The 11,241-nt window shown below is 41.4% G+C and overlaps 1 protein-coding gene across 2 annotated transcripts in view; it reads left to right on the forward strand.

The window, feature by feature from the left end:
• myo1b (myosin IB) overlaps positions 1-8,214 on the forward strand; it is a 58,218-nt gene extending 50,004 nt beyond the window's left edge. Inside the window, exons 21-32 of one of the 2 annotated variants that reach the window (XM_069154746.1) lie at positions 30-98; positions 200-286; positions 643-729; positions 1,659-1,745; positions 2,664-2,750; positions 3,917-3,991; positions 4,107-4,241; positions 4,561-4,667; positions 4,839-4,971; positions 5,398-5,550; positions 5,764-5,894; positions 5,979-8,214. In XM_069154746.1, the coding sequence (XP_069010847.1) occupies positions 30-98; positions 200-286; positions 643-729; positions 1,659-1,745; positions 2,664-2,750; positions 3,917-3,991; positions 4,107-4,241; positions 4,561-4,667; positions 4,839-4,971; positions 5,398-5,550; positions 5,764-5,894; positions 5,979-6,111 (1,284 nt within the window). In that variant the 3' untranslated portion in view covers positions 6,112-8,214. The remainder of the gene's footprint in view (positions 1-29; positions 99-199; positions 287-642; positions 730-1,658; positions 1,746-2,663; positions 2,751-3,916; positions 3,992-4,106; positions 4,242-4,560; positions 4,668-4,838; positions 4,972-5,397; positions 5,551-5,763; positions 5,895-5,978) is intronic. The other variant, XM_069154747.1, reaches the window with a different exon arrangement.
• The last annotated feature ends 3,027 nt before the right edge of the window (positions 8,215-11,241 follow it).

Here is an 11,241-nt window from a genome sequence, read left to right on the forward strand (position 1 = left end):
ATATAATATTTTTCTTTTCCGTCTCGCAGCAACAAAAGAAGTACCAGCAGATCAAGAGCGCCACCACTGTGGTGCAGTCGTACACCAGAGGGTGGCAGGTGCGCAGCTGAAATTCACTTTATTTAGAATAAAATGTAGCCGCAGCCGTGCAGAAATCATGACAGCAGCAAAATGAAAAATGTCTGCTTGTTTCCGCCAGGCCCGCAAACTCCTGAGAGAGCTGAAGCATCAGAAGAAATGTGAGGAGGCAGTGACCACCATCGCAGCCTTCTGGCACGGCACACAGGTACTGCTGCATTAGAGTGGGACATCACAGACTGAGCTGTTTACCTTGATGGCACATCAGCCGGGCTGGGCTTGTTTTAATATTGCTGAGAAAGACTACTCCTGACAGTATTGCTTTAAACACTTTTCTCATTGTGTGCAGTATTGCAGCCTAATGACACCGCAGTATTGCAAAAATTCTGTTCCTTGATGTTATTGCTGCTGTTTTCCTTTTAAGTCCTGCTTCTTTTGCTGATCACACAACTTCCACTTATCTTTTTTTTCCCCCCCTCTGCTCCTTATCAACTTTCCTTTCTCGATTCTTTCCTCCTCACATCTTCAACCTGTCTTACCCTAACACCCACCGCATCCCACCAGGCACGGATGGAGCTGAGACGTCTAAAACAAGAAGCGCGGAATAAACATGCTGTGACAGTAATTTGGGCATACTGGCAGGGAACCAAGGTATTTCCACCCAGCCGTAGTGTGTTGCTGTCCCAGCTGTCTTGCCATCCCTTTTCACCATGTCCAATCCCATCCCATTCTCACTATGAAACTGCCTAATAGAGTAGCACCCCCGCTGAATGAACCTTGGTCAGGCCACTGGCCTGATTACTGAGCCTTTCTGTTGTTTGTCCTGTCTGGTTTTTGTAGCTGTAAAGTCCGCAAACTAACATGTTTAAGTTGTGATGTTGTATTATAGTTAATTGTATACTTGGATCCAAAGCTCAAATGTTTTAAACTTCTGTATTTTTTCAGTTTGGTTTCAGTCCAACATGGTGTCCCACATCTTCTATAATCTAATAATTAGTTCAACCCCAGTTTGCCTGCCACTCAGAGTAAATAGCACATAGTAAATCATCAATCTCCTGCTGAGAAGCCTCTTTTCAATATACTCGTATGCTGACAGCAAAACTCCAGGAAGCTCTGATAAACATAGAATTATACCAGTATGGGTGCCACTGAGAAGACTTTGTAGTCTGAAGGCACACGATATACCATTATCTTATCAATATTTACTAAACATAACTGTATTATCATCTGAGTTAATCTTGGTGGTCATTAAAAATCATTATTGTATATCAAAGTTTTATAACCTGCCAGACTCAACCAACCAGACTCATCATAGATGCTCTGTTCTTTGATGTATATGAACTTTGCGCTTGGCAAAGTGAGGGCTTCTTATTGGTCAGCAATAATGAAATTCTTTAATTCCCTTAAACATGATCAAACAGCACCACTCATGAGTTGAGAATGTCCGATCGCTTCACATCTTTTCTTGTTATTCGTCAGTATTTCATCTGTCCCAACTACTCTGTACATCTCCTGGGACAATTTAGTTTTGACTCTCACTGAAATTAACTTCCTCCACAACTGCCACCGCTCTTCATTAGGCCCGGAGGGAGCTGCGTCAGCTGAAGGAGGAGGCGAGGAATAAACATGCCGTTTCGGTCATTTGGGCCGGCTGGCAGGGCACCAAGGTATTTGGGAAGCCTGTTGACTTGACTTGCCGTGACTGTTGACTTGCCGCCTCCATCAAACCCCCCCCCCCTCCCCCCACATCTCCACTCCTGAAAAAAAAATCCTTAACATATCCCATCAGTCTGCTCGACTCATTCCAAACATTTAATATATGGTTTAAAGCAGTTTATCGTAGACCTTGAGAACAGGCTCCTGACTGCTGAGGTGAAAAGGGGATTCTTACTAATGAGGCCAAAATGGTCATTTCCACCCGTTCTGTCTAAGTGATATTGTCATTTACTAATGTAAGTAGTAGTTGGTAAAATAAGGTTACGTAGACAACCCTATTCCTTGGAAGATACAGTCAAACACAAAACACACCGGGAACAGACAGATGTCACACTTTGGTCGTGTTTTCAGCATCATCCTCCGAGGGCCATGGTCCACCGCCTGAATGCTGCCTGCTCTCTCTGCATGACTTCCTCTTCTCGCGTAGCGAATGCATGTTTCATCTTTGCATTGCAGTCATGTTTGGATACCTCTGAGGTGACCTCTGCTGTATGAGTCTTCTCTAATAACTCTTAAATAGTTTCACTAAAAAGCACCAAGTCTGTTTCTCTTTCAGAAGTTTCCCTGATAAACGTTGATATGACCCAGTGTTCCATATTTGCTACTGGAGGCTGGAGCAGTAGAGCTGGACTTTTACAGCTTCTCTCCATGGTCAACTCTCTATGGGCTTGTTTTCAGTGTGTGTGTGTGTGTGTGTGTGTGTGTGTGTGTGTGTGTGTGTGTGTGTGTGTGTGTGTGTGTGTGTGCGCGCGTGTCTGTCTGTCTGTCTGGTTTTGCCGATCTTAGGCAAAACAGCGTCTGCCTCTTCTTCTTCTCCTGCTTCATCTGTGTCCGCTCTCTGTCTCCTCCCGTCCACCCCTCTCCAACAGGCTCGCAGGGAGCTCAGGAAGCTGAAGGAGGAGGCCAGGCGTAAGCACGCTGTCGCTGTGATTTGGGCCTACTGGCAGGGACTAAAGGTACCTACCGGCCCCACGGCACAGCCATCACCAAGTCTGCCACCTACTCAACACCTCTGGCCCTCCTCATCCTCCTCATCCTCCTCAACCATCGTTGCTGTCATTTTTCAAGAAGCCAGTCTCTGCCCAGTGTCGTGATCAGTCTTCATCCATTAGTCTAGATAGTTTGCTGCTTTGTATGCAAAGGTTTCAGAGGTTAAGCTCATATTCAGAAGTAATTATGTGGTTATACGTTGATGTATTAAATTGTCTAAATATTTACATGATTAAAACCAGCAAAATTGGCAAGGAATTACAAAAACTGGTATGTAACATGATTTGCTATTTGATATATTCATATTAGTCAAATTATTTCCTGTTTTCCCCCTATGTGGAATTCAAAGTTCCCCTTGCAGAGCAGGCCTTGTTGGACTTGCAGGATATCTTCCCCTGCATCACCTGTGTAGCCTAGAGAAATGTATTTAACACTTTATTTGGCAGGAAATAGTTTGCATTTTGTAGTTGTAGTTACATTTCAGATGATTTTTTTTAGGAACAGGTGTGTGTCCCCCCCATAGGAATTATAACTCTTAATTTACAGCAACAATGTCTGAATGATGTGGCAGAGTCTGTCTGTCTGTCTGATCTGTCCTGTTCTTAATATGTTTCTCTATCTGCATCATCAGCATCTGCTCAACTAACCCATAAACCAGCACTGTTTGTGTGTCCAACAGTATTTGTTGTTTCTTCCTCTTTAGGTGTGTCCCAGTTTTTTGCAGACTGTCTGTTGCGTGCTCTGTCCAGCCACTGTTTATTTATTGCACTGTTAATATTTTCCGTCATGTTAATTGCCTACCATTGTGCCTTAAAATGCACCTGTTTACAGCTCAATTTATGCAATTAAGGTGAGCCTGAAGGTTCTTCGTCATGACCGTTATTGCCTTTTCAGTAATTAATCTGAAACCATCGTTGTAATTTGGATTAATTCCAACAGATTGGAGTTTACTTTGTCCGTTCTGGTTTTCATTGTTTGTGACTAACCAAATGTCCATTATTTGAGTGTGCTTTTTGTGTTATGCTGTCATCCTGTTGTCAGTGTACTCCTTTTCTTTCCCGTTACATGTCAAACTAAAAAGGAGCAAAACGGGATTGACAGTTTATTCTCGTTTCTCTCTGTGCTGTAACAGGTCCGCAGAGAGTACAGAAAGTTTTTCAGGGCAAACGCAGGCAAGAAGATCTATGACTTCACCATCCAAAGAATCGTAAGTTGGACTTGAATGTTGGTCCTTTGTTGTTGTTGTTGTTGTTGTTGTTATTGTTGTTTTAAGTTCACTTTAATGTGAAGAAACCAGACTGAATTTTCTTGTGTGTGTCCAGATGCAAAAATACTTCCTGGGCCTGAAGAGTTCCATGCCCTCCATGTCGCCCGTAGACAAGAACTGGCCTGCCAGGCCTTACCGCTTCCTGGATGGAGTCCACTCAGAGCTCCGGAGAATCTTCCATCTCTGGAGGGTTGGTCACAAATAACCAGAGCCTATCACATTTAATTCTTCTCTCATTTTATATGTTGTCTACTGCATACGCCAAGTATCACAGGAGTGTAGTAAGATGGGGGTTTTTTTGGTTGTTGTTTTTTACCTTTTATCAACTCCTGGGACAATGATCTTGTTAATATTGATACAATATAACCAGACAATAATATAATGCATCGCAGAATACAGTAAATACCTGAAAATAGAAATTGTGGGATAGATGATACAAAATATTTAATATTTATTTACAGTATTTATACAATATTTATTGTTTTAGCTTCTATTGTGTTTGTGTTCAGTGCAAGAAATACAGAGGCCAATTCACAGAGGAGAAAAAGGCAGTGTATGAGGAGAAACTGGAGGCAAGCGAGATCTTCAAGGATAAAAAGGCTCTCTACGCAAGCAGGTACCTGAATTTCACTTTATTTCAAGCTGTTGGTATATAAAAGCCATATCTGTTGACCTTCTTATTTTTCGATAAGCTGATAAAAGAATCTCTCAATCCATATTAAATGTAAAGCGTCAAACATCTTGTCTTCTGTGTGATGCCTTTGTCTCTGACTGTCTTTTGTCTCAGTGTGAGTCAGCCCTTCAAAGGAGACTACGTGGAGATCAGCAAAAACCCCAAATATCAGAAACTCAACAGCGCTGTGGTGGAGAAGGTTCTGCTGGCTGATGTGGTCAACAAGATTAACAGGGCGAATGGGAAGGTAGGGACCATCACACACAATAAAAGAAATAGCATCCATTTAGTGTGTTGTGTGCATGAGATGAAAAGTCCAAAATAGAAGCTGTGATCACACTGTGAAGTTGTGCTGTGCAGAGATTTATTCACGTTTCCACACAGATGGGGTGGAACACGACTATTGAGTTGTTTTGATGTATATTTCACCTTGCTACACAGCACACTGATGTTTTTTGACATCCTAACAACTGGCAGTATTTCTGTTCCAGCAGACAGCACACGTATATCTGGGCAGGTGTATTATGTTTTACTTTTACCCTTGTCCCAGAGAGATAGACATCAAAGAGACATTTAAAAAATGCATCTAAAAACCTATTTCGGTCTGCTTGCCTGACACGTGCCACGCTGTTAGACCAACATTGGGGTGAAGAGTTTCTGCTGCTGTTTGCAGGGCACAGCTCGAATCTTCCTGTTGACTAAGAAGAGCGTCGTCCTGGCTGACCAGAAAACCGGCCAGGTGAAGGCCAGCGTCCCTCTGCCGGACCTCAGCAGTGTGTCAGTCAGCACACAGAGTGATGGCTTCTTTGCTCTCCGACTCAAAGAGGTGAAAACGAGAAAGTATAGTTTTAATGGTTTATGATTCAGCTCTAGTCTGCCTTGTTTTATCCAAATATATTACAGGCCTTAGAATGGTATTGATTTTCTCATTTATCTCGGCAAGGAAACAAATAAAAATGTCCCAGAATGTTGAATTATTCTCATAAGGCCTGCTGAGACATTAAGTTTTATTTAAAGATTCATCTTTATTTTGCTGTAGGGCTCAGCTTCTGCTGTCAAAGGAGACTTCTTACTCAGCAGTGAGCACCTGATTGAAATCATCACCAAGCTCCACCGCATTGGGACCACCGCGGCAGACCGGGACCAGATCAACATTGACATCTCAGACGAGTAAGAATAAATCAGGTTATTGTCGCTTTTTTCTTCCACCTGGATGATGTTTTATGATGGGCCTGATTATTTTCTGTGTGGCAGGTTTCTGGTGCAGTTTAAGCAGGACAAAGTGTGCGTGAAATTCATCCAGGGAGCCCCTAAGAACGGCAACAGTGTGTCCTGCAAGCGCAAGAACAACCGCCTGCTGGAGGTGTCGGTACCCACAACGGCATAGTGCGGCTTCCCCTCACTGCTTCCACTGCTGTTCATGAATGCTCGGTCTGGGGGGTGGGGGGGTGGGCTCAACACCAAACCACCAGCCGCTCCAAAACTCTGGACTCCATCGCACTAGTGCCCACTCTGAGCCCAGAAATGTGCAGTTATTTAGCTTGTGGTTGTGTTTTTCCTCCAGTTTCTTCTTATCAGATGTACCATGGCACCACTATAGCTGTAACCATGTGCCACTGTTTTTTTGGCAAAGAGAGCCCTAACGTGGGTTGCATGCCACAGATATTTGGTCAAATGTTTTACTGGTGTTTCGTAAACCTGGGGGTAAAAAGACTTGAAGACCTCGTTGGTGCACAAGAGACTTCTGTATAACAGTGGTGATGTGGAGGGTAATTTAGTCTTCAGAGAGAACGTCATGGTCAGATCTTTGTGACAAAGTCCAGGCTTGACTGGTCTCGACTCATCTGCTGTTGAGCAGATCCGCTTTTAAACGAGATGGCTTCAACTTTGAGGTGAACCGGGAAACTTTTGGGCTTGGCGTGTCAGATTGTGTTCTCTGACGAGCTTGAACACTGCACTTGCTTTCACCTCTGTGTCACAAAAAGAGGATGACCTGAAAATAAATCTGATTGTATGTTGTATTATTTTCTATATATATATATTATTATTTTTTTTCTCAGACAAGAAGCACAGAGGGCAGTTGAGAAGTCAGAGGTAATTTGCTAGACTATTGTAAAACCATGTTTGTATCCATTCCTGTGTGCCATTGAACAGGTCCCAGGACTTGTCACATGTCAGTGTACAAATACAAACCATGTACAGAACCATACAGCTGATTGATCACATTCTTTTACTGCCAAAAAAAAAAAAACTTTTAATAGGGAGTACATCAACCTGTGGGGGTAATTTCTTGTATCTTTAGATGGCGCTGCACATGTGATTAATTTCCATTTCCTCTACATCGTACATCGTCCCCTTATTCCATCTACAAAGACATATTGTAAACTGAATTCATATCATAGAATACCATACATGACTTAAAGAAGACCACCCACCGTTATGTGGGTCTGACAAAGAAAGGCAGTACAGTGAAAGTGGGAAATCTCACTGCACACGATATTAAGGTACCCACATTAATCCCATAAAGTCTTCACCAGATTCATAGCTTTCTCTGGCACAAAGTGAAACCCTTGAAAGTAATATTTTGTGTGCAATAAGTAAAATGTTTTGTCCACCTTACTCTATTTCTGGCAAAACAGTAGTGAGAACCGATAGCAGTTTCCCTTCCTGTACCATAAGCTGTACATAGGCTCTTATAGGCTGTAGCCCTGACATGGACAAAGGGTTGTTTAGTATCCTAATTTGCTGTGTTGATGTAATGGCTGTTTTTATGGTCACTGCAGCTTTGAGTTATTGTACTGCTTAACCACACTCTGACCTAATGTGTATTTTTCAAGGGGAAAAAACCAAATATTAAGTCCACATGACCGTAGATATTTGATGTATGTGAAGAAACTGATCAGCTTTTACAACTTTGTTGAGCACTCGTGTAAAAAACAAATTGCTATTCATGTATTTACACACAAGCCAAATTTGAGTATGAAAGACGCAAGGGTGCCATATTTTCAGGCATGTTGACTATAATATGTATTTTTGATGTACTGGTAGAGGATTTCGTACTTCTGGTGACTGTGTGAGGGAATAACATAACCAAACTTGGTCTAGTCATGGTTTGCAATCCAGGATATCTTGGTTTGTAAGTGGATTTTGTAATATTTTTTATGTAACATGCGACACAGGGACTTGAGGAATCTTTAGTTGTTGTCCCACGCACGGGAACGATCGAGCTGAATGACAGTTTTGATGTATTTTCTTCCTCAGCTGTGCTCTTTCGGTGCAGTTTTGCTAAAGTAACATCTTCCTCCCCGTTCTATCTCTCTTCTCTGTTTTGTATTTAAACAATGGCTACAACTGCAAAAATGATGTCTGCATTCTTGTGTGCCTAAAGTTAACCTGTGCTAAGAGACAGAATGTTGTTTCAGTAGAACTCAGTGTAACATTTACAAGTAATCTTTTTTAAATTAAATAAAAATCAGTAATAAATATGTTATTCTGGACTTCTGTGACACTCTTTGCTCTTATAATGTTGTATACAGGTGTTTCTTTATTTCAGCCACATAAAAAAATGAATGACGCTTGTGGATTCTAGCCATTCTACGTTGGCTTTTTGGAAGCTGCTCAGCAGTCTTTTCATGCCATTTTCTTTCATGCAACAGTTCAAATCAGTCATCAGTACATCAAACTATTAAATCTCACATTCCTTTAAAGGGCCTTGGTTGCTCTTTATCAGAGGTATCAATAGGGGTTTGGCTTGGGCTGAGAGTGTTACAGGGGGTTAGCAGCATTGGGGGCTGGACAGCCAAGCCTTGTAGTCAAGCAGCTGGCCAGATGTTTTCCATCACATCTGGGGAAAGCTGTCCTCGGGTTAAATTCCGCGGCTTTGGGAGAGCTGCCGGCAACAGGTCTCGAGGGAGCAGCCCTCAGATTGAACACAGAGTGGTATAAATAGCATACCATTTTGGGCTGCCCAGTACCCGGTTCCCACCACTCTGCAGGCTGGGAAAGGAAGGCGGAGTCCCAGCCTCCCAGTGGATGTTCAACCCTCAGTGGGAGCGCAAAAGAGTTGGACAATGCTCAGTCCCATCTCCTGGAGAGTCCGTTTTCAAACGGTCTGCATCAAGCCAGCACAACAGGAAGACTAGTTCAGAGTGGGGCTCTGGAGATACAAGGTTCTTTTTGTTGTAACGGCAGATCCACAGAGAAATGCAGTATAATCTAGTTACTTTTGCAATAATTTGTACAAAATTCAACAAACAAGAAATTTGTTCTTTCGTGTAAAAATTACAGCTTCTACTTAGACCCTTCAATTGGAAAAAGACTAGAGTGACATTTAGATTATTCTGAGCTGGAAACACACAATGGCCTTACTGAGTGGGAGCAAATACTGCATTCAGCACAAAACACCACTTTAGAGAATAGGTAGTCTCTGGCGACATCTTGGGGAATTTAGAAGACATTGCAGGTCAGATTTTTTTTTTTTTTTTTTTTTTTTTTTCCCCTAATATTTTGGCTCATTTTCTAGCCAAAACTTTTTTCAAATGTTTTGTTTCTTTCTGGTTTGTTCCTGAATAAGGCAACAATTTTCTGTTTAAATTTCAAACATACACATCGCAACTGCGATGAAGTTAACCCCTCTCATGTTTTGTAACGAACAGGCAGAAGGGTGAGGCAGTAAACTGATGACTTTGGGGAATTACAGGGATGATTTCACATCCTGCTCCGATCTAACCAGCTGCAGCGGACTGTAATACTGCTGGCAATAATGGTAATGAATAAAAATGTAAGTGTACTAAAAGTATGAAATTTATTTGGCAAAAAGGGATTCACTCCTGCTCAGGTTAGTCCAAAAGCTTCTCTCTGAAGCCACAGTATGATTGTCTTCAATACGGCATAATTTGTGCGAGAATTATAATATGGCACAAAAACTGTCACATAAATGAAAGTATCTAAAAGTGTACAGCAGTGTATCATTTTCCTTCCACTCACGGTGTTTTCACACATCTGTTTCACACGTGATGCATCCTATTTTGCTCTCGGTGATATCATCCCTGCCTGGTTTCATTTGTCAGCCACAAGCGAAGTCCCTCTTGCTCTCTTCTCTCCAACACAGCAGCTACTCATTCCTGACTGTCATTGCCTGCCTGGGCATGAAAGCTGTCTAATGGTTTGTGCATTGATGCTAAAATAGAGCTCACCTGATGGAAGCAGTCAAGCTAAATAAGGGCCTGGTACAGTGTTCATACTGCTGATAATGGCCTGTGCTCTTTGTAGAGTAGATCTCTTCCAAGTATGGCTAATTGAGTTTATTGCTATCTATTATTTTTAAGGCTAGCTTTACATTTTTGGTACAGTCACTTCAGTTCAAACACACACAGGCTACAGATACCCAACCTCCAACAGGAACTCTGTATCGGTAATCATGGGTTTATACCTGTTTTTTTTGTTGTTTTTTTAAATAGCTTATAGATTAAAAATAATAATAATAATAAAAAATTAAAAAAATGTTTTACATTAATCAGAGTTTGCAAGAAAGTGTCACTTTTTTATTTTAGAATTTGTTGCATATCTCTAACCTTTTTAAATGATAAAAAAAATTAAAAAAATACTAAAACCCTTTGATGTTTCTTTTATCAAACACTGTAGGACTTGCAACTGTCTGACAAACACTCTTTGCTCTCAAACAGCCCATTTGTGGGCACTTCTGGCCCCCACTGTTATTTGGGAATGTTTTTGTGTAGCTGTACAGCACAGACACTAGAGGCCAGTCAAATCACACTTCTGCAGCCAACATTTACTTCCCCTTAAGGATCATCACCTTGATTTCAACGGTCACATTCATTTTTGGTTTGTTGTGTTTCCTGTTTTATTTTGAAATCACTCGCAACCCACTTATGTCTGTTGATTTTACTTCCTGCTTAGTTTCCCGCCATTTTTCGTCCTAACTAACCTGTGTCTACATACAGCACAGTCCTGCCTCTCCCTGGTTCAAGTCGCCGGATCTTCACGTCTTCATCCTTCCTTTCCTTGTAAATGCATTGCTGTCCAGCTTATATCACTCCTCGTCACTTATCACGTCCTGTGTTTTACTGCTCACCTGCAATTTTACAAAATAAATCCACCAACAGCTTTAAAAAAAAAAAAAAAGCAAATTAACTGAAAGAGACTAAAGGATTCTTTTAACCTCTAAGCCCGAAGTGGGCAAAACACATTCAACAAACAAGCCTCTGAAGGAGGAATTCCAAAGGCCCAAAAGTCCTTTTGACAATTTGTCAGGAAACTAATAAGTCTATCATTGTATTATTTTTATGTTGTCAACATTTACTATATTTGACTCTGGTGTGAGAATGTCTTTAAGAGAAAATATATACCTTAAATATGATACTCATCAATTTGTGAGTAAAACAAGAATATTTGACACTTCTATTAGAGGCTGGATAGCAAGATACTGCTGCCTCCTCTGTGCAACAGTGCAAATGCACCTACAAATAGTAACTCCAGTTTTAATTTGTATTTATTC

This window comes from Embiotoca jacksoni, unplaced genomic scaffold (genome assembly GCF_022577435.1).
Source record: "Embiotoca jacksoni isolate LCO1_2020_lvr unplaced genomic scaffold, fEmbJac1.0.p SCAF_2, whole genome shotgun sequence".
Lineage (NCBI taxonomy): Eukaryota > Metazoa > Chordata > Actinopteri > Embiotocidae > Embiotoca > Embiotoca jacksoni.